Genomic DNA, 27575 nt, shown 5'->3' on the forward strand with positions numbered 1-27575 from the left:
CCTATTGAAATATAGTAGAACTCTGATTAGAAGATCAGTTGTGGTATTCATTTATAAATCTTTTCAGTCATCTAGAAATTCAGATCCATAGGGATGCTGATAAATAACAGATAGCCATTCTGTGCATCGTTTAACTACTTTGGTAAAATAGGCCAAATATTTCAACCTGGTCTAAAATCAACTTCCTGTTTTCTGCCTACAAAATTAGTAGATCATTTGCACATACAAATCAGGAAATTAGGTGCCTAGCCACCTAACTAGTCCATGAAATTACATGGCTGAGCACATAAATGGGTGCCTTTGCAATTTTGGACACATGGACATCTGCACAGTTTTGCAGGCAAATGGAGACCACAGCTGAAAATGTAGCACTTAGACTAAACTTCTGTTCCATTCTTTCAGGAAGCTGAAGCTAACAGCAGTGCAAGTAACTGGATAGATTCTACCAGCTTCTTAGCCACCAGAACCCTTCCCGAAGAAGACAACTTATCTACAACTATCCCTGATATACGAATTAGGAGAAACAGCACATTGACTCTGGAAAAGAGTCATACTCAGAACTACACTATACCTGTCATGCTGGTTAACCAGACAACTTCCTATCCCTACAACATGCAAAGTCAGAAGGATCAGTGCTGGGAAACATACGTTGGTCAGGTAAGTCTCTTTTTTCCCTATTAAGAAAAATAGACTAAATACATTGCTTTGCTTTACTAACAAATTAAAAAAATCACATGGTGGCGTTATATTCCTTTCCAGAGACCTTATCAAGGCCAGACGTAAGAATATACAGAGTGACATGGATCTAAAATAAGTAGTACCTGTTGTCTCTCTGACCAACTCTCCCATTCAATTCACCTGGTAGAACTTCTGCCCTTATACAACGACAGCCCACCTGATTTACTATTTATATGCCAGATTCAAAGACAGAAAATCCAGCTGTTGAATCAGACTTGACTTAGCCAGAAATTGTGGGGGCACAGAATGGGGGCTCTCTCATCCAAGCAGGGCATCTCTGAGCATGCAGAGGAGCATGAATCCCCCTGCATTCAGTCATCACCACAGCAGGGTGGCTGGGCGGAGTCCCTGCTGGGAATTCCCCTCTGGTATTTGCAGCCCTGCTGGGTGCCTGACAGAGATACATTAGTGGGAGCTGGAATGAATAAGGAAATCTCATAGAAAACCCCAGGTAACCATTGCCACTTACTTTCAAGATTTTAAATTAAAAAAGTAAGATGAGTGCCAGACCCCACCAGTCCTTGTTCAGGCCTCATAGTTCATAAGTGCCTACCCTACTCGGGCAACTGGCATTTCCCTGGGGGTAAAAGGAATTCCTGGGTGGCATAGAGGGCATTTTTGGACAGTCCAGGACTGGAAAGAGGCAGAGCGCAGCACAGCACACTGATCCGGTGATGGCCAGCCGGAGGAACAGTCCCTAGGGAACCTCTGTAGATGATACCTTAGAGACTAACAAATTTATTAGAGCATAAGCTTTCGTGAGCTACAGCTCACTTCATCAGTGAGCTGTAGCTCACGAAAGCTTATGCTCTAATAAATTTGTTAGTCTCTAAGGTGCCACAAGTACTCCTTTTCTTTTTGCGAATACAGACTAACACAGCTGCTACTCTGAAATCTGTAGATGATGTAACTTAGATATTTGTTTCAGACATTAGGAGATTCTACATTTGACAGGGGGTGGTCTCTAATCAGACTGAGGGTCAAATCAATGGAAAGATGGCTTGGAGTCCTTCTTCCTGCTCCAGTTATAGATCCTGCATTGAACACAGCTCAGCCTGTTGCATCAGCCTGTGCTCAGCCTGCACACTCAGACCTGGTGCATCAAGCCCATAGGGGTGTACTACTGTTCATATCTTGTTTCTTAGGGCTTATCTACACTTACCAAGGGATTGACGATCAGTGCATCAGCGGCCGATTTAGCGGGTCTACTGAAGTCCAACCCGCTAAATCGACTGCAGATTGCTCTCCCATCAACTCCTGTATTCCACTGAATCGAGAAGAGTAGGGGGAGTCGACGGGAGAGCATCTGCCATCGACATTGTGTAGTGTGGACCCCGTGGTAAGTAGATCTAAGCTACGTCAATTTGAGTTACGCTATTAACGTAACTCAAATTGAATAGCTTAGATCGAATTTCCCCTGTAGTGTAGACAAGGCCTTAGACTGAGCAACCAACCAGCACATACTCAGGATACTGAGAGCACATTGCAACTAGAACTGAGTAAAAATTTTGCAATGAATTGGCCTATGGGCAAAATTTGCATATTTTCACATTTGGAAGGGTGTGGCGGGGGGGAGTTCCACATGTCAGTAGCAGTGCTGTGAAAGTCTGTCCCGGGGCCCAGGTTGGTTAGGGGATGGACCAAGAGGAGGATCTGATCTTTCCACCATTTTCTCTGTCCACTTTGCAGGGATGGATGTGCATGTTATTATTCATTATGCTTTGACAGTGTTTCTGTGTTGTGAAATGTCCTTTTCTTTCAGAGCTTATACTCTAAAGCCCTGATCTTGCATTCACATCTGCACTGGAAGACCTCTGCAACTGTGCATAGACTCAGAGATCCACCCGGACAGATCTGAATGCAGGATTGAAACCTAAACCAATCAGGTGATTGTGCACATGCACATTGTCCCATGTCTCTGCATGACCTATTCATTCTGTTCTTTAAGCCAGAAGGGAATTAGATGTTCTCCCAGTACTTCACACAATAGGAAACTTGTTTTCAAACCCCTGCCAGTTCATCAGTATGGATGCATGTGGGGGAGAAAAGAGATGTACAGTGTGCAGATGTGCTTGTTATTGCAGAAAACTATTTGTCCTGGGATGATGGTTGTTGGTAGATTGCCCCTATGAGAGATTGGGATTTGAGCATTGTTTGTAGCCCTTATTTTGGATTGATGATGATAGAACAAAAATACTAAAGGGAAATTTGAACGATCTCTTCTCCACCCACCCACCAACCCCCCAAAAGGTAATTTAACTCCATTATGTCTCAATGTGTTTTGGTCTCAAAGGGCTTCATTTATCAGTGCCACACTTCCAGTCTGGTGGCCTGAACTTCATTGGATTAATGGGCCTCTGCATTGTTTAGCCCATTGTTCAAAAACAACATAAGAAGGGCCATATTGGGTCAGAGCAATGGTCCATCCAGCCCAGTATCCTGTCTTCTGACAGAGGCTGGTGCCAGATGCTCCAAAGGGAATGAATGGAACAGGGTAATTATCAAGTGATCCATCCCCTGTCATCCAGTCCCAGCTTCTGGTAATTAGAGGCTTAGGGACACCCAGAGCACCAGGTTGCATCCCTGAACATCTTAGCTAATAATTCATCCTCCATTAATTTATCTAATTATTTTTTGAACCCAGTTACAGTTTTGTCCTTCACAACATCCCCTGGCAATGAGTTCCAGGGGTTAACTGTGCATTGTGTGAAGAAGTATTTCCTTATGTTTGTTTTAAACCTGCTGCTATTAATTTCATTGGGTGACCCCTGATTCTTGTGTTATCTGAGGAGGTAAATAACATTTCCCTATTCACTTTCTCCACACATGTCATGATTTTATAGACTTCTATCATTTCCCCCTTAGTCATCTCTTTTCTAAGCTGAACAGGCCAGGTCTTTTAAATTTCTCCTCATATGAATGCTGTTCCATAACCTAATCATTTTTGTTGCCCTTCTCTGTACTTTTTCCTATTCTATTCTCTCTTTTTTGAGATGGGGACCAGAACTGCATACAGTATTCCAAGTGTTCCATTCCAAAACCATGGATTTATATAGCGACATTATGATATTTTCTGTCTCTTTATCTCTTGCTTTCCTAATGGTTCCTAACATGCTGTTCGTTTTTTTGATGGCTGCTGCACGTTGAGAAGACGTTTTCAGAGAACTATCCACAATGACTCCAAGATATCTTTTTTGAGTGGTAACAGCTAATTAGACCCCATCATTTTGTATGTACAGTTGGGATTATGTTTTCCAATGTGCATTACTTTGCATTTAACATTGAATTTTCTTGTCCAGACACCCAGTTTTGTGAGGTCCCTTTGTGACTCTTCACAATCTACTTTGGACTTAAATATCTTGAGTAAATTTGCAATCTTTGCCACGTCACTGTTCAACCCTTTTCCCAGATCATTTATGAATATGCTGAATTGCAGTAGTCCCAGTACAATTTCCCTGGGGGATGCAGCTATTTACCTCTCTCCATTCTGAAAACTGACCATTTATTCCTCCCCTTTGTTTCCTAGCCTTTAACCAGTTACTGATCCATGAGAGGACCTTCCCTCTTATCCCATGACTGCTTTGTTTGCATAAGGGCCTTTGGTGAGGGACCTTGTCAAAAGCTTTCTGAAAGTCCAAGTACACTATATCCACTGGATCACCCTTGTCCATGTGTTTGTTGACCCCCTCAAAGGATTCTAATATATCGGTGAGGCATGATTTCCTTTTACAAAAGCCATATTGACTCTTCCCCAACAAATCATGTTCATCAAGCAAGAACTCTTTATTTAAAAAATAACAAAAATATTGGGTTCTTTAGTCTGGTTTGATCATCTGGGGCAAAATTCCCCTTCTGGATTTGTCTGGCAGATCTCTATTCTGGTATTCTCCTTGCCCTCTGTGTATGCAGCTCCCAATGAAATCATTAGGACCTGCACTCTTGTAGGGTGAAGAGAATATTGATGTCATAGTGTGTTACTCAGCCAGTTTAGTGTAACTACATCCTACAGGTTCTATTTTTTGTCTTGTGTTTGGGGACAGTTGAAAGATTTGGATGATTGGAGTTCTTAGAGGAATGAGGTAGTTATTTATAATTGGTTGACTTTTTAAAAAAAGTATGGGCCAAAATTGTTTGGAACTGGAGTTTTCCTGTTTAATTATGTGTTTGAATTTTGTATTTTTTAAGACTCTGTTAAAGTCCCATGCACCTTGGATAGCCATGCACAGCTACAATTGTAATAATAAATAGATCCAATGTGTCTCTTTCAGAGCACTGTGATCTCATCTTTAACTGGTTATGCTCTTGGTATAGAGGCAGTATTTCTCAGCACTAATAAAAAATGCATTAAAAACAACCATGTACAATAAATCCAGAAGCATGACTGCTATAGCAGAAGTGAAAAACTTTGTTAGTTAATAAAGATAACTTTTCAAAACAGACAGATTGAGTCATTAAAGAGAACGTTCTAATCCACTATAACTAGTACTTTATCTGATACAAGCAATAAGCAGCATGATGAACGCTGGCACCAAACGTTTGCCCTTCCTGGAACAGAAACATGTAAAGAAACATTAAAGCAGGAAAAACTAATTGAAGTGTACATTATAGATTAAAGGTATATTACATCAGGATTGTAAGCATGAGTCAAGTGCAAATATGTCTAGAGCTTTATGCAAATCCTTTGCTTTGAACATGACTCAATAGCTTGGTACAAACTGTGTTTCAGGAAATGCTGAAGCTGTCAATTATTGACATGATTTTCACAGTGGCAAGCATCCTGCTAATAGACTTTTTCCGTGGACTATTTGTCCGATACTTAAGTGATTGCTGGTGCTGGGATCTGGAAAGCAAGTTTGTAAGTACAGACTTTTATTTTAGTAAAATCATTCTGATGATGAAAATTGGACAGACTAAGTCTGTCCCCTAAGGCCCTTGAGTTCATCAGTCGTTTCTTTGACAACAATTAGGTTATCCATATGGGCACAGCAAGCCTAAGGCTATATGTACACTTCAAGCTGGAGATGTGATACTTGCACTAGCACTGCTCAAGCTAGTGCACTAAAAATAGAACATTGCGGCAGCAGCAGGGGCTAGTCACCCCGAGCGTGTGCCTATCAGAGCATGCTAGGTTAGGTACTCATGGAGGCTAGCCACTCACACTGTCATGGCTACACCCTGAGCTAGCTCAAGTATGTCTCCTTGAGCTGGGAATCACACCCTGAGCTTGAAGTGTAGACTTGTCTTAAGGGCATAGGTAGGCTGAATTTAAACTGGAGGGCACAGAGCAAACAGTGAGATTACTTCAAGCTCGCTGCCAGCTGTGGCCAACGCACTGACTCCCATATCGTACTCATAATGAGATCATGGATCAGTCCCACAGTCAAAGATGACTAATCAATGGACCTTTTGAAAATGGAGAGAGTGGGTGGCTTCTAACTTCCTCTCCAGCTATGACAATGCCCCATGAGATATCAGGTGATGCAAGACACAATAATTATAAGCACACAGTCCTGAAAAATAAAGATCACAGTAAGTAATGCTTGGCTAGGGAGCAGCTGTTGCCATGAAATCTGATATACAGTCTTGTCTTTAGCAGCTAATTTAAAAAGTGGAGTGGAGTGCAATTAGCTTGAGTGTCCCCACCCCCCAAGTGCAGGTTTGACTACATGCCTGCTGCATGTCGAAGAGCGATACTTACACTGGAGATTTCAGAGTGCAATCTATTCCATGAATTTAGACAGGCTCATATTTTAGATAGTAGATATTAAAAATATTGAAACAAGTTGCTCACCATTCATTGTATTTCTTGTAGCCGGAATATGGAGAATTCAAAATTGCAGAGAATGTGCTACATTTGGTCTACAACCAAGGAATGATTTGGTATGTAATATATATATAAGCATTTTTCTTGTCCTTGGTTGGTTACCAAGATAATTTATTACTTAAACCTCAAACTCACCATATATCCAAATAGGAGTTTAGTAAGGGAGCATTGCATGATTATTAACATTTTCACACTGATACAACATGAGAGGTTATTTAGAACTACTCATATACCTTATTGTAACATAACTAAAATTGATTGGAGGTGTGTTGATTACTTTGAAATTACATATTTCTTTCTAGGATGGGAGCCTTCTTTTCACCCTGCCTCCCAGCATTCAATGTTCTTAAGTTGATTGGGCTTATGTACCTGAGGAGCTGGGCTGTGTTAACATGTAACGTACCACATCAGCAGGTTTTCAGAGCTTCAAGGTTAGTTAAAATAAAGACAATATTCAATGTAAGGAGAAGAAATGTATTATCTGACTAAATGAAATGAGTATCCTTGAATGCTGGAAATAAAAAGTAAAATTAGATTTAATATATTAACTTTGAGGCCTTCAGCAAAAATCAGTAAAGGAAAATATAGTAGTGAAGAGAGGGAGGTAGAAAGCAGCATTGTATTGGAGAGAATTATCAAATGAAAGTGCATCACAAGGGCATAAAGGGAGCTGTGTAGTTTGGGATTTGTGATTGTACACAAAACCTTTCACTTCTACGTCAAAGGGTCAGTCAGTTGTGACCGTAAGTTATTACTGGATGCCTGTTGGGGTTTGAATCCGGCCCTTTAAGAGTAAATCATATGGAGTATCCAATTTATAGAGTAGAGTAGATGCAGCTTATACTATCAAAAAAGTGTTTTTGCTGTATAGCTTATACTGGTTTCCACAGTAAAATAAGCTACACAAGCAAAAGCATTTTTTACATCAGTATAACTGTATCTACACAATAGAGCTTTTGTGGGCATAGAAACATTGCAAAAAAAAAATAAAAATCATACTCCAAACTGTCATTGAATTCAATCATTTAAGTAAGTGTTTGCAAGATCGGTGCCTTAGTGTTTCTTTATGTATAGGGTCCTTCCAAATTCAATCCATTTTGGTCAATTTCATGGTTATAGGATTTTAAAAATCGTAAATGTCATGATTTCAGCTATTTAAATCTGAAATGTCATAGTGTTGTAATTGTAAGGACCTGATCCAAAAAGGAGATGTGGGGTGGGGGGCCACAGCATTATTGTATGGGGTGTTGTGGTACTGCTACCCTTACTTCTGTATTGCTGCTGGCAGCGGTGCTGCCTTCAGAGTTGGGCAGCTGGAGAGCGGTGGCTGGGAGCCCAGCTCTGAAGGCAGAGCTGCTACCAGCAGCAGCGCAGAAGTAAGGATGGCCTGGTATGGTACTGCCACCCTTCCTTCTGTGCTGCGGCTGACAGGGCTCTGCCTTTAGAGCTGGGCGTCCAGCCAACACTCTCCAGTCACCCAGCTCTGAAGGCAGCGCAGAAGTAAGGGTGGCAATCCTGTGACACCCCTAAAATAATTTTGCGACCCCCCACTCCAATTGCCTTTTGGGTCAGGACCCACCATTTGAGAAATGCTGGTCTCCCCCATGAAATCTGTATCGTATAGGGTAAAAACACACAAAAGACCAGATTTCACAGTACGTTTTTCATGGCCAGGAATTTGTTAGGGCCCTATATATATATATATATATATATATATATATATATATATATATATATATACACACACACACACACATTTATATATATACTATGAAGTATCAACTACTGTACCTTACGTTACACAATAGTCTTATCTTTGTTACATTTTTTTCCCACAATAATACCTCAATTTCTTGACAAAAGATAAATAATTAAGGATTTTTTTTCAAGTCTTTAAAACATGTCAAAAATAACATGTTCTTAAGATCTAAAAATAAATGAATACCCAAACCTTCATAAATATTTTTTAAACAGAACTTTAAAGCAACCTCAGTTTTTGCAGTGTGGATACTATAAATAGTTATCTGGATGTATAAGTGATATCTAGAGAACACAGCAAATAGAATTTTGATTATTAAGAATCTGCGCAAGGCCAGTGTGTACAGACTGCACAGATTTATTTCCTGACCATAACAGAAAACAATATTGATGTTTCAGAAGCGTAGCTCTTGCACTTGTCGGGTTGATGTAGATTTGTATCCTGCACATTGGCTCTGGTTGTCTGTATCGTTAATACAACATGAAAAATGTTATGTTTTCTTGCAGATCTAATAACTTCTACTTGGCTATGTTGCTCTTTATGTTGTTCTTGTGCATGTTACCAACAATTTTTGCTATTGCCCGATATAAACCGTCTTTAAGCTGCGGTCCATTTAGGTAAGTTGTACTGAAATAATAACTGTAGAGAGTTGTTAGTTCTCATGTCTCAATAAATTAAACAGTTTTCAATGGAAATATTGCTGGATTACCGACAAATAAAAGTTAATTTGATGTCCTACTTATAATTAATATATGGTATCCTACTTATGCCAAAAATGTCTAGTTCAGACATAAAATGGTGTTAAACTACCAGGAATATATACAATGGTATCTGACCCAAGTCTTTTAATCTGTTTTATCAACTGCAGACATTTTGTCATTATCTGCATAGTTCAGTTGTCATATGTTTGCATGATGTAATGCAATATACTTCACAGCATCTCTGAACATCAAGAACAAAAACAAGGAGGAGTCCTTGGGGCACCTTAGAAACTAACAAATGTATTTGGACATAAGCTTTCGTGGGCTAGGACAAAGTATCTCAAGTCAGACACCTTCAAACTGAGGCACCCAAAATTGGTGAACACTTGGAAATTCTGGCCATATTTTAAAAATAGATTGATGCTTTTCAATTTTTCCATTGATTTCAATGGGAGCTGGATTAGTCATAATGGTCTTGCATAAAAATATGTTTTATTCAATGCAATATTACTTTCAAATGATAAATGCTGACAATTTTCTTAGAGTTCAAATCAACTTTTTCCCCCTTAGTGGACAAGAGAAAATATATGATATTGTGTCTGAAACAATTAAAGCAGATTTTCCTGTATGGTTCAACACAGTGATTAATTATATCAGCAGCCCTGTAGTTGTCCTCCCTGCATTACTACTTTTGTTGTAAGTATTTTACATTTCATAGTGATATTACTCTGTATCAGTACTGTATCTATCTGTAAATAGTTAAATCTTAATAGCTGGGGGAAAATATTGCATGACAGTAATTTTATAAAACAAATTGGAAAAGTCTTGTTGAATTTATGGATTAGGGATCAGTCGGGAGTGGGAACATGCTTAAAGCATAACATCAAATGTTTAAGATAAACACTTCCTCCTTCCATTAGTTTCACTGGAGTGAATCCTCTTAAATATTTGATGGCATGATATGGCCATTTGTTTTTCAGATTCATATGAGCCAATCTATGTTAGTCTTTAATTTAAGCAACAAAACCTAGCACAACAGCCCTTTATAGGTCCAGCAAAGGCCAGTAGGGGTAAAGTGTTGAGAGACAGTTGACAACCATTGCCAACGACGTGGAATACTGGGTTTGCTCTCCCAGTGTTCAGTACAGTATTCAGTAAGGTTACTTGCTGTCAAGGCTTGGCCTAATAGTAGTTCTATGAGCTTTCCAGACCTCTCTTTCTCTTCAGGAGTGTCTCAGAAACCAGTCTTCTGTTTATTATTGGTCAGTAGTTCAGTATATGACTGCATACAGGGCTCAATCTGTCATCTATAGAAGCTACTCAATCATCCTGATTACTGACAGGATAAATTAATTATCAAGGCCTGCTCTCAAATGTTAATTTAATATAGTTTTCTGCAGTCTCTCCAGTCCTTTCCACCCCACTCCTTAAATAATCAAATCTGGGAGTTGATATTTATTTTGAGCTGTTTGAAAGATGCATCACTTTCACAAAATATCATTCAGCCCATATTTTCTCCTTCATATTCATTGGATATGTTCATTTCCTATGATCAGGCCTGGAAAAAATTAACCTGGTCACTTCATTTGAGCCAGGCAGATGGGCATTTCCTAATTAATAACTCCTCTTCTGTTCCCTTAAAAGATCTTTTGTACCTTATCTCTGCTATTGTTTTGCTTCCTATTAGTTTCCACCTAATATCCTCATTTGATTTAACTCTATGCAGTCAGGCAGGATAACAACAAGCAGGTAAACCAAGGTGTATATGATACTCATAAAAAAAACCCTCATAACACCTTTCTCACCCTCTGTGGAGAATGTGTATAAGAGAAATATCCATTGCATAGCAAACACTTCACAATGTGCAGAAGCATATTATACTAAGTTGCATTGTGCATCAAATATTCAAACCTACTATGTTTTGTATGTTGTCCTCAAAGCTGCTGCTATATTCTACCCATCTCCACAAAAAGAACTTAATTTTGAAAGCTAAAAGAGAAGGGGGAGGGAGAGAATGCCACAATGTGCATTATTTTGTTTCTGTGTGCAGTACTCAGAATGAAGGTCCAGATTCTCAGCTAGTGTGAATCAGAGCAGATCCATCTGGTCCTAAGTATGTTAAACAAGAAGGTGGGATTTTTTGCACATGAAAATAATGCATGCACAATTGAGAATGTCTGTTGAAAATTTAGTTTTTAATGTCACCTATCTGTTAAGATGTGAAACTCCAAAGAATTAACTGCTTGACCTTCAAAAAGCTTGTTTGTCTTTTGCATCCCTGTCCCAATGCAACGGAAAAAGCTGGAGAGGAACTGAACTCATATTCCATTTCTGTGACATGTGAGCCTTTCTGAAAGAACATTGCTAGGAATGTTTCAGATGTGATTCACAGATAGCCCTGTGTTCCTCTCTTCTAGCATGTTAATTTATTACCTGCAGAGTATTGCAAGGTCATTAAAATTCACCAACAGGCAACTGAGAATGCAGATCCAAAGTGTAAGTACTGATTGAAAGCATTTATTACACACTTCTTGGTGGCTTTTCACAAAGCACTAATCTTAACTAAAATTCTAAAGTTGATTTAAGTGTTTTGTATCATAAAACGAATCCTGTATTCATACCTCTTATTTGCTAACTCGTTTGCTTTCTAACATCCAAACTATTAATCATCCATATATATATATATTTTTTTTTAGGAAAGAACTGAAGACAAGAAAAAGGTGGTTCACATAGCAGTAGGTAAGTTGGGAGCTTTTATAAATACATCTGTAAATAAAGCATTTGGCCATTTTTATCTCTCGTATGCACAGTAAGTACAAATAAAAAATATATTGGGTGCAGTATAAACCTGCTACTTCTAGTGTCAGTTTTAGCATTAGCCTAGCATTCACTGTAATTGTTTTTATCCTATGAGGTGATTATGCGATGAGGAAATTATTATACATTTTACAACTGATAATAAGTGAAATGTGGATCTCTTCAAAGACCTTCTAAAGACTTTAGGTTGCCTAATTAAATTAAAATCATGGGGCCAGATTCTGCTCTCATTTATACTAGTGTCAATCTGTAGTAACTCATTGGCTTAAATGGAATTTCTGTGGATTGACACTGATGTAATGAGAGCAGAATCTGGCCTAACTAGTTTGAATTATTAATGATAGACTAGCAAAAGAATTTAAATCTAGATGGAATGTTCAGTTTCACCTTTATCTACTAATTACTGTGCAACAATGCTGGTAGTGTTCAAACTTATACATTCATGAAACCCCTCATTCAAAAATAATCATTTCTTACTGGGCCAAGTCCAACAGACACATAAATGGTGGTATATGCTATTAGTTGGGTCAAGAAGTAGGAATGTAGTATGCAGAAATAGTATACTATTTGTAATAGAGAATATAGTATACAGTAAATTAGACTAGTATGGTTGGGGTGGGGGGGACCTCAAATTCAGCTTTTGGCATTGGTGGGTGCAAATGCCACTGAAGTCAATGGAAGCTTTGCCCACTTACATTAGAGTTTAATTTGGCCCAGCTGCTGTTAGTAATGGTGCAACATAAGTTCAACTGATGCTCTTGGGAAAAGACTGCCTTATCTTTACATCCTCCAGTTGATTTCTTTTTCTGTAATCCTCATTTCATGGATTTGGTTTGTAAATTACACTAATTTTGCATGCATACTAAATGCCAAATCAGTGCAATTTACAATACTTTTGCCACTTTCAACAATTTTCTGATCAACAAGCACCTGACATGCATTGGGCACCATCTATCTGGCTGGGTTCTTATACTGATTCCAATCACCACACCATCTCGGTGCTCAGTGCTAGTCTCCACTGAATTTGCCCAGAGGATTCTATGGGAGCGTCATCCATTTACTGCAGGCTGAAGTTGAGCCCATTTGTTTTCCTTCTTAAAGGTCTGACAGCTCAAGTTATAATCACTCTCTGCTTTTTCTAGCCAGAATCCAGAATCGAGAGGGAAATGACAAAAGACCAGAGCATGAGAATGACCTCACCAGTCAGGAGTCCTCAGCTCGGTCATCAACACCCCGAAAGAATGGCAGCGTCTTGAATTTTGAATCTCCAGTGACCAAAGGCAGCAGAATACAAACAATCTCACAATTCTTACCGCAAGCTGATATTGTTAGGCCAGCGAATATAACTCCAACAACTCCAACCCCCTTAACACCAACTCCCACTGTTCCTAGCGTACAGAAGCGTAGAATTGAGCAGGTTGCAAACAGGTGAGGCTGTCTCCTAGTTCTGAAATGAAATGTATTTCAATATGTCCATGAAATACTTGTTTTTACTTACAAAATTTGTGTAACCAAATTAACTCTGTCACGAACAAAACATTGGCAGAATAGTTTTTAAAAGCAGCTTTGCTCATAATGTTACTGGGCTACTATGGAATGGTAGCAATCACCTTTGATTGCTAGAGTGGATTATAGTACTTTTGTGCGGATATAGTTTATAAAGTTCCTAAACTCGTTTAAAGATAAAACCCTCCAAATTACACTACATTAAAAAGCAATTCAAATAGGATATTCTTTTCATGAAATTGACAAACATAGTAAAGGTGAAGCAACATGTCTGAGGATTCTCTAAGCCTTAACGAAAATTAATTGTTACATATTTTGGATGGCTTTGTGGTTAAGGCATTTGCTTGTTGCTTAGGATGTCTGAGCTGGATTTCTTTCTCTGCCACAAATTTCTTCCGTGACCTTGGGCAGGTCACTTAAGGCCAGATTATAAATGAAACTCACGTTGTCGATCACTTGCTCACATGAGTAGCCTATTTGACTCCAGTAGGACTTGTGTAAGTAAGGGATTCACAATCTGTCCCTAAACTTCTGTGCCTTAGTTTCCCCAGCTGTTTAAAAAATTGATTATTTACCTTCATTGCAGGACTATTTTGGGGATAAATATGTTACTTCCTTTTTTTAAAGGTACTCAAGTGTTGTACATGGAAGTGCAAGTGAGCTCTGTAAAACAAAGCCCTACACTCCTGTGACTTTCAAAAAGCGTGTTGAAGATGTTCATTCTGAGCCTCTTTTTAGGAAAGGTATCCAACAAGTAAATCCAGACACTCTTGGGGCAGGAGCTCCAGTTTTTGTGGGACGCAAAGTGCCCACCACACGGTATTTTATTGTTAACGAACATGAATCCCGCAAAAAGCTTCTCCGTTCCACTTCCCGGCTCCCAAGGCATTTCAGAATGGAGGAGTCAGGAGACATAGTTGAATTATATCCAAGGAACGTCAGAAGATATGTGGTTCGAACACCACACAGGACATACTTCCCTCACTTCAGTGAAGAGGAAGAGGAGGAGGAGGAGGAGGAGGAATTAAGGAGAGACTTGATAAGCAGATCCTACCGTCCACGCTCACTCTCAGATCTTCGCCCAGCATCCCGGTTTTACATTGGTGAACGTGTGGACAGTCAAATCCTTACTGGCAAGGATCTAGCTAAAGTGCACTACAAATCCTGGGATGATGGCTTTGAGCTAGAACGAGAGAGACCCCCACATTCCTACAAAAAGTCACACATGAAACATGTGGATCTTGATCAGCACTATCCAGAGCATCATGTGAAACCTAAATCCAAGCATAAACTCGAACAATCTCTAACAGAGTCGGATTCCATTTCCATTGGATCCAGCAGTGATCAGCAAACCAGCAGCAACGACCAATACATCCAAGTCATTCATAGTAAGGAGAAATATCTGAAATCTGGGGCAAAGCTTACCAAAAAGAAATCAAAGACCAGTGTTGACCTAAACATGTCTGAATCTAATGAACTGATATGTTCAAATGTCTAGGAAAATGCTCCATTTGTTTTGTGTTATGAACATATGTAGTTGTGGAGACCTTTTGGCTGCCATTTGAACCACAGAGGACTGTTGAAATATAGTCTTCTGAACGACAGTATATGCGACTGCTTGATGTGGAGAAAGCATTATTTAGCTTTCTGTTTAATTTTAATTGTACCCAAGTTAAGTACACATCACAGATGCATTACAAAAATCTGGAGAAGTATTTCTGCATTATTGCTCATTACTATACAGTAAAAATATATTGTAAAAATCAAATATGTACATGGGGCACCAGGAATAATTAAACCCATGCAAAAGTATGTCAGGAAGGTTTATTTTACCTTCTTCTAGCTCTCAAATATGTGCATAATCTTTCCAGTCCCAACTGATGATGCCATAGTTTGAAGATGTCTGTGTTATCCTAGGAAAAGGATATCCAGCCCATCTCTATGAAAATAAAGGCTTCGTGCCTACCGTACATTTTATAGTTGTGTGTCAGTCTAGCAGAAAGCTATGCTGTAGCTGGAACAGAAGTTATTGGCATGATTCAGAGGTTACTGGGTGAGGTTCCATTGCCGGCTTTATGCTCGCTCGCTCCCGCTCCCACCACCCACCCACCCACCCCTCCCTCTCACACACCCTCTTTTCCTCTCTCTGTCACACCCCTCCCTCCCTCTCTCTCTCTCACACCCCTCCATTCCTCACACCCCTTCCTCCCTCCCTCTCACCCCCCTCCCTCCTTCACACACACACACACACCTCCCTCCCTCCCTCTCACACACACTCCCCTCCCTCACGCACCCCTCCATTCCTCACCCCCTCTCCCACACACACACACACACCCCTTCCTCTCCCTCCCTTCCTCTCTCTCCCTCCCTCCCACACCCACACACACTTCTTCTCCCTCCCTCCCACACACCCACCTCACCCTCTTTTCCTCTCCCTCTCTCTCACACACCCCTCCATTCCTCACTCACACACACCCACCCTCTCTTCCTCTCCCTCCCCCTCCCACACCCTTCTTCTCCCTCCCCCCCACACACCCCCCACCCTCTCTTCCTCTCCCTCCCCCTCCCACACCCTTCTTCTCCCTCCCCCCCACACACCCCCCACCCTCTCTTCCTCTCCCTCCCCCTCCCACACCCTTCTTCTCCCTCCCCCCCACGCTCTCTTCCTCTCCCTCCCACACCCTTCTTCTCCCTCCCCCTCCCACACACCCCCCCACCCTCTCTTCCTCTCCCTCCCCCTCCCACACCCTTCTTCTCCCTCCCCCCCACACCCCCCCACGCTCTCTTCCTCTCCCTCCCCCCCCACACCCTTCTTCTCCCTCCCCCCCACGCTCTCTTCCTCTCCCTCCCCCTCCCACACCCTTCTTCTCCCTCCCCCCCACGCTCTCTTCCTCTCCCTCCCCCCCCCACACCCCCCACGCTCTCTTCCTCTCCCTCCCCCTCCCACACCCTTCTTCTCCCTCCCCCCCACACCCCCCCCACGCTCTCTTCCTCTCCCTCCCCCCCCACGCTCTCTTCCTCTCCCCCCCCCCACACCCCCCCACGCTCTCTTCCTCTCCCTCCCCCTCCCACACCCTTCTTCTCCCTCCCCCTCCCACACACCCCCCCACCCTCTCTTCCTCTCCCTCCCCCTCCCACACCCTTCTTCTCCCTCCCCCTCCCACACACCCCCCCACCCTCTCTTCCTCTCCCTCCCCCTCCCACACCCTTCTTCTCCCTCCCCCTCCCACACACCCCCCCACCCTCTCTTCCTCTCCCTCCCCCTCCCACACCCTTCTTCTCCCTCCCCCCCACCCTCCCTCCCACGCACACACCCCGCCCCTCCCTGTCCGCACGGGCCAGCTCGGGAAGAGGGGGGCGGGGCGGGGCGCGGTGCTGGGGGCGGGGCGAGCAGCCGGGGCCGCGCGGGGAGCAGCCCGCAGGGACCGAGCCGCGTCGCGCCCGCCACGCCGGGGCGCTGCTAAGCCGCCGCCGCCGCCGGGAGCAGAGGCTGGCGCTGGCGGCCCGTGCGCTGGGGAGGCCCGACTCCCTGCGCCCCTCCCAAGGCAGCGCCATCAGGGGAGTGGGAGGCGCGGGGCGCCTATCGGCGAGAGCCCGGCCCCCCCCCCCGTGGGCGGCGGCTCCTCCTCCGGCCGGCCCGCTGGAGCGCCGCAGCGGAGCCCGTCGCTCGCCATGGCTTACCAGGAGCGGGGCCGCTCGCTGGCGGACACCGTGCAGCTCTACCGGAAGGAGCCGAGCGGCTGGCGGAGCTGTAAGCGCACGGTGAGCAGGCGGGGCCCGGGCTCCGGAGCGAGGCCCCTGGGGCCATGGCGGCTCGGCCGCCCTTTCTGCCCCGGTTCTTGTTCCTCCCTCGGGGCAGGGCGGAACCGGTCACTGGTTCATCAGGGCTCGGCCGCCGGCGGGCGTTGGGTCCCCGGGGCAGCGTTCAAACCGTGGCCGGCCCCGCGGGGTTCTGGGTCCCGCTGCTGCTCTCTCTCGCTGGTCTTCCTGGGTGCCCATCACCCTCGTGTCTGGGCGCCAGTGACAAACAAGGCTCAGTGACTGGGGGACTTAGTCTGCCGGGGGCTGAGCGCCTCCTACCGCGGCCTGGAGTTGTTTCCCAGATTTCTGACTCTCCTGGTAAAGTATTGGCAGCTAACAGGACTTTGTTGCGACAGTTCAGACCTTCATGCAATTCTGCTACCTGTTAGCTCTGAGGGAGGATTTGTAATTAAAATCCTAGGAAGTTATTTTATTTGCCAGCCCTTTAGATGGGTCAGTAATCACTGACCAAGAAAGCGAGCCAGCACAGTTGCCAAGTTTCACGCGATAAATAAGCACCCGGACTTTCACAATAAGCCAAAAATCAAGCCAGTCCCATTTCAAAACAAGGCCAAAACAAGCCAGCCCCTAAGAACCCCAACACTCTATGTGACTAGATTCCCCCAGCATGCAGTCTGGAAGCATGGTGGGCCCACTGTGCACCCCTGCTTCCCCCCGGCCCTGCTGCCAGGAGCCAATCAAAAAAAAAAAAAAAAGGAAAAAGTTGCGACAAGCTACAAGCCAAACAATCTATAAGCCAAAAACTAGCTAACAAACAACTCACAAGCCAATTAAACCAAAAACAAGCCCAATTTCTGCGTTTTTTTAACGGGTTTGGCATGTCAACTAGCTAGCTGTGGCAAAGAGATTAGCTTGTTAATTGATACATGAAGTCTGAAGGCTGTCTTCGCTTATTTCACTTTTGATAGAATGAAGTTTCAATTTATTGGAGACCATCAGTTGAGTTTTCTGGCAACATGTAAGTAAGGTATTCAAAAATTACGGGGGTGAGGGGGGGGGTGTCTGTGTGTGAGTGAATGAATAACTCTTGCCTGTTAGGGGTAAAGGAGCAGGAGAAAAATGGAAAGTTAATTTTAGTTTCATGTTTGTTTTCCTACAGATACAAAGGAGATGGAATAGTCTCTGCAAGTCCTGAGGTTGTCTGGGAGTGCTTAAAACCAGAAGCTGGTGGACTTAGAACAAAGTGGGACCAAAATGTGAAGGACTTTGAGCTGATTGAAACTATTAGTGATGTAAGTTCCGTGAAAATGTTAAGGAGCAATGTGGTTAAATTCCCATCACATCACGTAACTCCAGAGTTGTATTGTTTTATCATGCTTACTCTCATAAGTGTTCATAATATTTTAAACAATAGTTATTGGTAAAAGAAGGTAAACTTAAAAAAATAAAATATACACATCTTTGTTTAACTAATGAAGAGGTTTATCACCACCCAACAAATGCAGTCATTTATATATTTAACTCACAGCCTTTAGTTCAAGGCATTTTGCCTCCACAGCACATACTGCATTGAACTCATCCTGCCTTTCTTCAGTACCTAAGCACACCAGCATGAGTGCAGAAAACATTCAATTGAATTTCAGAGTCTTTTATTTTTATCAGCTTGTGAGAATCTTCACGTTACTTAGAATTAAATACAAAAAGATACATTTGTAAACCACTTATGATAGAGTCTTCCATTCTGTATTTACAGACTTGTCCAGCTTATACAAACATTCACCATTGTGGTGGAGCAGATGTTTAGATACAAGGGAACTGTGTTAAATTTCCTGTGGGATAACAGATCTATGCACCAAGTTTGATGCAACAAAGTTGTTATCTCCCTGAAATTGGAGTTTATAAATAACTACATCTATGAGTATATCTGTGGGCGACTCTCTTCTTAAAGAGCATTGTGTTGCTTGTTCTTATGGCATTGGATCCACCTCTCATCACTCCATTTTTCCCGTAAAAATGCCCTTGAGTCAAGACTTAGTGGATACATTTATTCACGCTAAATAGTAAGTTATTCTACAAATTTGTGCAATTGAAATAAATGGCACTGCTTGTCAAGTAAGCATGATAACAGATATCACAATCTCTTAATTATGTTAAAAGCACATCACTGCATTTATGTTACATATACAGTGTAATTTAACGCTGTTTGTATTTTGTAGACTGTCTCTGTATGCAGAACTGTTACCCCATCAGCCTTCATGAAGATTATTTCTCCAAGAGATTTTGTAGATGTGGTGCTAATTAAGCAGTATGAAGACGGGACTATAGCATCTGCTGGTAAAATAGTTAAATTTCCAATCCATTTATATTATATTGTATTATATTTTATATTAATAGTAAGTTAGTGAATATAACTGAAAATCTTCCAGGATATATTCTTTTTGTTTTTCAAAATATATATGTTTGTTGCATATACAATAAAAATCTTGGTCAGAAGATGCTTAGTCAATAGTTATTAGAATGCATTAGTGCTTAATTACATCATTATATATAGAATATCAGCAATATTTACACTCTTCAGTCAGTGATTATACCATTTGCCTATTGTTCTTTTTCACAGTGTCCTTCTGAGAAGGAATAGATACTTCAGTTAGTATTCAGCTGTCTAAATTTTTTAGAGCTTGTAGAAGTGCCTAAGAAAGTCCCTTTGGAGGCATTGCTTCTGATCACTTCATAAGATGTACCGAAAGCTGTTAAATTTTGCTTAACTAAAGCCAGTGAAGAGATGTGCCCCTAGAGTACCCCACTAGTGATTAGTTTTCCTGCAGAGAGCAACTATTTCAAGCTGCTGCTACTAGGTGCATATATTCATCTTTCTTTCTTCACGTTCATTTACATCTTTCATTAAGTCTTAAGTCAAGAGTGTCAATGCCCCACAATGCCTCTTTGGATCACCAGGCAGGAATCTCTCTCTCTCTCTCTCTCTTATTATAGATAGATATGTGCAGTGAGCCCATACCTTCCCAACAGGCCAAGAGAGGGACATCTTTGTGAAATGCATTTATCTTACTTTTAGATTAAAGTGCAAGCAACTCAAGTTACTATTAAAACACTGTGCTGCCATAATACTGTACAAGCCCAATAGATGATGTGACACAGCTCTGTCCTTGCCTCCGTGGGTCCCATGTTTCCTGGCGGATTTCGCTAGCCTCAGAGGCTCACTGTGACCCTCCATGTAACCCTTCTTTAGAGACAAGGGTCACAGTCTACTGAGCCATTTTCATCATAAGCCAGCGAGGGAGGTGAGGAGAAGTTATTCTTCCTTGCACAGTCTGTTGTCTCCCAGTCTCAGCAATTAATCAGGGAGCAAAGGTGGGGGGGGAAGCCCAGGCCCACCCTCCACTCCAGGCTCCAGCCCAGGGACCCTAATGGTATCAGCTATGGTAGCTGACCTTTTAGAAACATGACATGTACAATTCCCTGGGCTGCTTCCCCTACAGCAGCCCTCACTTCCTCAAGCTCCACTTCACCTTACCTCAGGACCTCCTTCCTTGTGCCTGATATGGTGTGTACTACTCAGCCTCTTCAACCGCACAACTTCTTCCCACAGTTCCTGACATGCACACCCACCTGACTGGGAGGCTTTTAACTAGTTTCAGCCAGCCCCTGATTGGCTTCAGGTGTCCCAATCAACCTAGCCTTCTCCCTGCCTTCTGAAAAGTTCTTAATTGGCCCCAGGTGTCTTAATTGACCTGGAGCAGCTGCCATTTCACTTATCCTGGTACCAGGGATTTGTTTAGCCTGGAGCTAATATATCTATCTCCCACTACTCTTCCATAGACATCTGGCCTTGCCCTGTCACATATCCCCCCCTCCCCCGCTCAACGCCATAGAGTTGGGCAACTTGGGATGCCAGGCAGTATGCTCGTGACAGACCATCAGCATTGCCATGGTGGCATCCAACCCTGTGCTGTATGCGGAACTGGAATGGTTAGAGGGATAAGAACCACCTGGTGACCCTTGCATTCTTTTCTTTATTCCGCTGCATTCACTGGAGGGGTGCATGGTCCGTCACAAGAGTAAATCGCTGGCCTAAGAGGTAATAACGCAGTGTCTCCATAGCCCATTTGACAGCAAGGCATTCTCTCTCGACTACTGCATATTTATATTCTCTTGGGAGAAGCTTTCTGCTTAGGTAGAGGATTGGGTGTTCCTCTTCTCCCACCATTTGCAACGGAACTGCTCCCAACCCCACCTCGGAAGCATCTGTTTGTAAAACAAATTCCCTATTAAGGTCCGGGGCTATGAGTACGGGGCCATTACAGAGGGCCGTCCGAAGGTCTGTAAATGCCCCCTCTGTTGCGTCGGTCCACTTTACCATGTCTGGACCTCAGGCCTTCATCAGGTCCGTTAGGGGACTTGCCCTAGTGGCAAAGTGGGGAATAAACGGTCGGTAGTAGCCTACCACGCCTAGGAATGCGCAGACCTGCTTCTTTCGGGTTGCCTGGGGCCAGTTTTGAATTGCCTCTAGCTTATTCGTTTCGGGCTTCACTATGCCCCTTCCCTCAATATATCCCAGGTACCTAGCCTCTGCTAGCCCTATGGCACATTTAGTGGGATTAGCAGTGAGGCCAGCCCGCCTTAAGGTGCGCAGTACTGCCTCAACTTTCTCCAAGTGGGTTCCCCAGTCTGGCGTATGGATGACGACACCATTTAGGTATGGAGCTGCATAACTAGGATAGGGGCGCAGCAGCTTATCCATGAGGCACTGGAAAGTGGCTGGGGCCCCATATAGCCCAAAAGGGAGGAAGGTGTACTGGAATAGCCCATCCGGGGTAGAGAATGCTGTCTTTTCTTTAGCTTCTTTGGTCAGAGGAATCTGCCAGTACCCTTTTGTCAGATCCAGTGTAGTCAAGAATTGGGCACTACCCAGTCGGTCAACCAATTCGTCAATGCGCAATGCGTGGTATGGGGTATGCATCAAACTGGGATATTTCATTCAGTTGGCGAAAGTCATTACAGAATCTCATGGTACCGTCAGGTTTAGGCACTAGAACAATTGGACTGGACCACTGACTGTAAGATTCTTCAGTAACCCCTAATTCTAACATTTTCTTTACTTCGGCCTTGATTTCCTCTCTTTTGGCTTCCGGGATTCAGTAGGGTCTCAATGTTACCTTGGCTCCGGGGATCGTGCAGGTACGATGATAGGTCTCAGTCCGGCCTGGTTTTGCAGAGAACACATCTCTGTTGCAATTAATCACATCGGCTGCCTCGATCTTTTGGATTGGCGTCGAGTCGGATAATATCCTCACTTGCTCATGTAAGTTATCCTCCTGGGGAAGGATCTCCTGCATGACTAATCATGTCTCTCAGTCGTGCCAAGGTTTTAGGAGATTGATGTGGTAAATTTGCTCCGACTTCCAGCGGCCTGGCTGCCGCACCTTATAGTTCACCTCTTCCACGGCTTCGATTATTTCGTAGGGTCCCTGCCACTGGGCCAACAGTTTACTTTCTGCTGTGGGCACCAGTACTATCACCCGATCCCCTGGTTGGAACCGTCGAAGCTTCACTTGGTGGTTATAATGGGTTCGTTGGGTCTCCTGTGCTCTCTCCAAGTGTTCCCATACAATGGGCGTAACTCGGGCTATCCGATCTCTCATCTGCAGTACATGCTCAATTACGTTCCTTCCGGGATTTGGCTCCTCTTCCCAGGCTTCTCTGGCTATATCCAATATGCCCCGAGGGTGGCGCCAATATAGTAGTTCGAATGGAGAAAAACCCGTGGAGGCCTGCGGAACCTCCCGGATGGCGAACATGAGGTAAGGCAATAGGGTATCCCAGTCTTTCCCATCCTGGCTCACCACTTTCCTGATCATGGCCTTGAGGGTCTTTTTGAACCTTTCCACAAGGCCATCTGTTTGTGGGTGGTATACAGAGGTCCGTAGGGCTTGTACATGGAGCAATGAACAGAGATCTTTCATCAATTTGGACATGAAAGGTGTCCCTTGATCAGTTAGTATTTCCTTGGGTAGCCCAACCCGGGCAAAGATCTGTACTAGCTCCTTAGCTATTGTCTTGGAAGCTGTGTTGTTGTGCAGGGGAACAGCTTCCGGGTACCGGGTTGCATAGTCCAGTACAACAAGCACATGTTGGTGGCCCTGAGCTGTCTTCTCTAGGGGCCCTACCAGATCCATGGCTATCCGTTCAAAAGGAACTTCTATTATTGGAAGAGATATCAAAGGAGCCCACAACTGCGGGCGAGGGCTATGTAACTGACACTCCGGACAAGAGGTGCGGCATCGCCGGACATCTTCATGTACTCCTGGCCAGAAGAACCTCCGCAGGATCCGTGCCTGGGTTTTCTCTACCCCAGGTGTCCTCCAAACAGGTGACTGTGGGTGAGACTCAAATATGGCTTTTTGATGTTTTCGTGGCACCAGAAGTTGTTGTATCTCTTGCTCCTGCATTTGCAGCACGCGGTACAAGACATCTTTCTTCACTATAAAGTAAGGTCTGGGACCCTGGATTTTCCCATCCACGAGTATCCCATCGATCTCGGCCACCTCTTTCCTGGCGTTATCATAGCTGGGTCCTCCACCTGGTCCCGCCCAAAAGTCTCTGTCCCGGGACTAACCTGCCCAAGCTCCCAGGGGCCGGCTTCTGCTTCTTCCAACGGCTCGCCGCCGTCATGGCTGGGGGCAGCTTCTGGCTCACCTTCTGTGATGGAAGTTTCTGTGTTGGCTGCTCGTGTCCATCTGCCTACTAGGGAGGTCTTCTGGTCCTGGGTCAGGATCCGGGTTCCCAAGGCCTTTGCGGCCTTCCTCTCCTTTTTTGTCTTCCGGGTCTTTTGGGGGGCTGAGAACAGATCCTGAGAAATCTCAGCGAACATCATCTTCCCACAGCTCCTGACATGCACACCCACCTGATTGACTGGGAGGCTTTTAACTAGTTTCAGCCAGCCCCTGATTGGCTTCAGGTGTCCCAATCAACCCAGCCTTCTCCCTGCCTTCTGGAAAGTTCTTAATTGGCCCCAGGTGTCTTAATTGACCTGGAGCAGCTTCCATTTCACTTTTCCTGGTACCAGGGATTTGTTTAGCCTGGAGCTAATATATCTATCTCCCACTACTCTTCCATAGACATCTGGCCTTGCCCCGTCACAATGTCTTTTGAAGTGCCTTGATGTACAGTCCGTACCAGCAGAAATCATTCCTATAATGCATGCAGTACTTTGATTTATAGATTTGATGCCCAGAAAGGAATTTTATGATCACCATGCATAATACAGGCCAAAGAACCTCAACCTCAAGAATCTTAGATTAGCTTTCATCGTAAATGCTTGTCAGCTGGTGGTGTTTACTGTGGTAGAAAACTTTTACTGTTACAGTGATTTTTTTTTTCTTATAGCAACCAATGTGGAACATCCACTCAGTCCTCCCCAACCCACATACGTGAGAGGGTTTAATTATCCCTGTGGCTGTTTCTGTATACCTGTTCCAGGGTAAGAAGTCTATTTGAATATTACATATGCTGTACTTGAAAGTCCTATCCATCGCTATCGTGTGTGTGTGTGTGTGTGTGTGTGTGTGTGTGTTAATGTGCACCATTCAATAAAGAACCCTCTGGCAGTTACTGGTTTATATCTGGTTGTGGCTGGGTAGACATTGTCATTAAAACTGAGTGATGTTCAGTGCCCTACGTGAAATGAGTTAGTCTCTTTTTTCCATTTCCTAGTGGACATCTGTTAACATTACAGAAACTATCTCACAGTGGGTATCCTCATTGGCATTTTTAGCTGAAAAGCCAAGGATTAAGAATCTGACTCAGTAGAGCAAATAAACATGTGCTTAACTTAAGGTATATGAGTAGTCCCACTGACTTCAATGAGACAATTCACATATTTAAAGTTCCGCACATACTTAAGTGCTCTGCTGAATCATTCCTAAATTAATTGGGAAATTTACTATCCTTTCCTTGTAGGGGTAGGTAAAGGCACACTGATGGGAGAGTAATTGGGAAGTTTACTTTGTGCCCATTCTATGGAAAAAGCATTGAAATATTTGTCCACAGATAACGCATAACCCAAATATAAGAAATCTTATAAAGTTCTTAATATTTTACACTTCTGTTTGTAAGATGACTTGCACTTGTGTTGTTTTTCCAGGGTACCAGACAAGACCCAAGTCCTTACTTTCTTTCAGACTGATCTTGGTGGCTATCTTCCCCAGACTGTAGTGGACTCATTCTTTCCGAGCAGCATGGCTGGATTTTACAGAAATCTGTCCAAAGCGGTAAAGACAGTGAAAACTTGACCAGCATTTTCTCAGAGGAAATACGAGTCTCGTTGCTGAGACTTAGAAGGGAGGGTTAGAAAAGCTATGATTGGTGGCATTATAGATTAGATTAAGATAAAAATGGAAGAAATGATGGGATCAGAAACTGACCTACAATGCCTTTCTAACAATATAGATAGGTAGGAAAGTTAATGTGGGAACAGTTCCTGGTCTCAAAGTCCATTTTTAATTTAGGATTTATTATTTTTGTACCTGCCTTTCTGTTTAAAAATGCACTACCTTGTGATACTGTATTTTTGTAACTAAGTGACATTATTCCAGCAGTATTCTAGAGGAAATTCTGCTGCCCCCTCCTGGAGGAGAAGCCACACTTCAGGCCTGTTTATGATCATACTTCATCTGTTTCAGAGTAGCAGCCGTGTTAGTCTGTATTCGCAAAAAGAAAAGGAGTACTTGTGGCACCTTAGAGACTAACAAATTTATTAGAGCATAAGCTTTCGTGAGCTACAGCTCACTTCATCGGATGCATTTGGTGGAAAATACACCAAATGGTATTTGGTGGGGAGATTTATATACACACACACAGAGAACATGAAACAATGGGTTTTATCATACACACTGTAAGGAGAGTGATCGCTTAAGATGAGCCATTACCAGCAGGTGTGGGGTGGGGGAGGAAGAAAACCTTTTATGGTGACAAGCAAGGTAGGCTATTTCCAGCAGTTAACAAGAACATCTGAGGAACGGTGGGGTGGGGGAGAGAAATAACATGGGGAAATAGTTTTACTTTGTGTAATGACTCATCCATTCCCAGTCTCTATTCAAGCCTAAGTTAATTGTATCCAGTTTGCAAATTAATTCCAATTCTGCAGTCTCTCGTTGGAGTCTGTTTCTGAAGTTTTTTTTGTTGAAGAATAGCCACCTCAGGTCTGTAATCGAGTGACCAGAGAGATTGAAGTGTTCTCCAATTGGTTTTTGAATGTTATAATTCTTGACGTCTGATTTGTGTCCATTTATTCTTTTACGTAGAGACTGTCCAGTTTGACCAATGTACATGGCAGAGGGGCATTGCTGGCACATGATGGCATATATCACATTGGTAGATGCGCAGGTGGTTCCAGGTGCAGGGGCAATGGGACTCTGCAGAGGGTTCCAAGTGAAGGTGGTTGGGGCTCAGCAGCGGGTCTGGGTGTGGGGACTCAGTGGGGGGGGAGTCTGGGTGTTGGAGGAGTGGGGCTTGGGGATCCAGGTACAGCTAGCTGGGGTTCAGTGGGGTGGAGGTCGGTGTGGTGGGCTCATCAGGGAGATTCAGTTGCAGGGGGTGGTCTGGGTGCAGAAATGGGGGTCTGGATGCAGGGGTTTAGATTCAGCGGGGTGAGGTTCGGGTATGGAGGGTTCTGGGGCATCTGGGTGTACGGGGTGAGGCTTGGGGGGCAGTGTCTGAGTATGGGGGGTTTGATGCAGGAGGCTGGGCAGACGGGAGCAGTTGCCTGTACAGCGACCCCTCCCCTGCGGCTGCGGAGTGATGCAGGTAGGAAGCAGGAGAGGATGCTGAGCTTCCTACAGCCAGGGAAGGTTTCTGGGGGTGGGTCTTGCAGCTAATCCTGGTTCAGGGTAAGAGCCACTATAGTGATTTACCTCTCCACGAACTGCTCCGGGTGCCTGAAGTGATGTGCCTGCACTGCTAGGGAAGGGTGTGTGACCACTCTTGCAGCTTCCCTTTGCTTTCCTGTCAGAAAGTCATTTTTCTGCAGGGAAGCAAAGAAATCTCCAGGGGACATGAATTGTACGCAGTGGTGCAGAATTCCCCCAGGAGTAAAACCAGGAGCAGCTCTGCTGAAGTCAATGAAGTTCCACCAGTATAAGTGAGATCCAAGGGAGCCCTGTTATATCTCAGATTCTACCTAATGACCCATATGAAACAATGTTCCTTTCTGAAGGGGGAGAGCTAGCTCCTTTGCTACTGACATCAATATAGTTTGAGATATTACATTGGGACCAACCCCAAAAATGGGATAGACCACAATAAATTGGGTAGGTGAGAACCTATGGACCCAATCATTCTAGACTATAAGGGCCTGATTCAGCATGCACTGAAGTTCAGCTGAGTTCAGTGCTAATGTTAAGCATATACTTAGGTGTTATGCTGAATCAGGGCCGAATATCCTCAACCAATT

General features: G+C 43.6%; 2 protein-coding genes across 2 annotated transcripts in view; both read left to right on the forward strand.

The window, feature by feature from the left end:
• TMC3 (transmembrane channel like 3) overlaps positions 1-15212 on the forward strand; it is a 37897-nt gene extending 22685 nt beyond the window's left edge. Inside the window, exons 14-23 of the mRNA XM_038420814.2 lie at positions 403-657; positions 5465-5593; positions 6551-6618; positions 6865-6993; positions 8828-8938; positions 9593-9718; positions 11440-11518; positions 11719-11761; positions 12982-13267; positions 13973-15212. Of these exons, the coding sequence (XP_038276742.1) occupies positions 403-657; positions 5465-5593; positions 6551-6618; positions 6865-6993; positions 8828-8938; positions 9593-9718; positions 11440-11518; positions 11719-11761; positions 12982-13267; positions 13973-14843 (2097 nt within the window). The 3' untranslated portion in view covers positions 14844-15212. The remainder of the gene's footprint in view (positions 1-402; positions 658-5464; positions 5594-6550; positions 6619-6864; positions 6994-8827; positions 8939-9592; positions 9719-11439; positions 11519-11718; positions 11762-12981; positions 13268-13972) is intronic.
• Positions 15213-16916: 1704 nt separating this feature from the next.
• Positions 16917-25689, forward strand: STARD5 (StAR related lipid transfer domain containing 5). The gene is made up of 6 exons (XM_038420764.2): positions 16917-17107; positions 18076-18125; positions 18267-18399; positions 19324-19441; positions 24512-24605; positions 25269-25689. The coding sequence occupies exons 1-6, from the start codon at positions 17018-17020 to the stop codon at positions 25414-25416; spliced, it is 633 nt and encodes a 210-aa protein (XP_038276692.1). The 5' UTR covers positions 16917-17017; the 3' UTR covers positions 25417-25689.
• The last annotated feature ends 1886 nt before the right edge of the window (positions 25690-27575 follow it).

The sequence above is a fragment of the Dermochelys coriacea genome, chromosome 10 (assembly GCF_009764565.3).
Source record: "Dermochelys coriacea isolate rDerCor1 chromosome 10, rDerCor1.pri.v4, whole genome shotgun sequence".
Taxonomy (NCBI): domain Eukaryota; kingdom Metazoa; phylum Chordata; order Testudines; family Dermochelyidae; genus Dermochelys; species Dermochelys coriacea.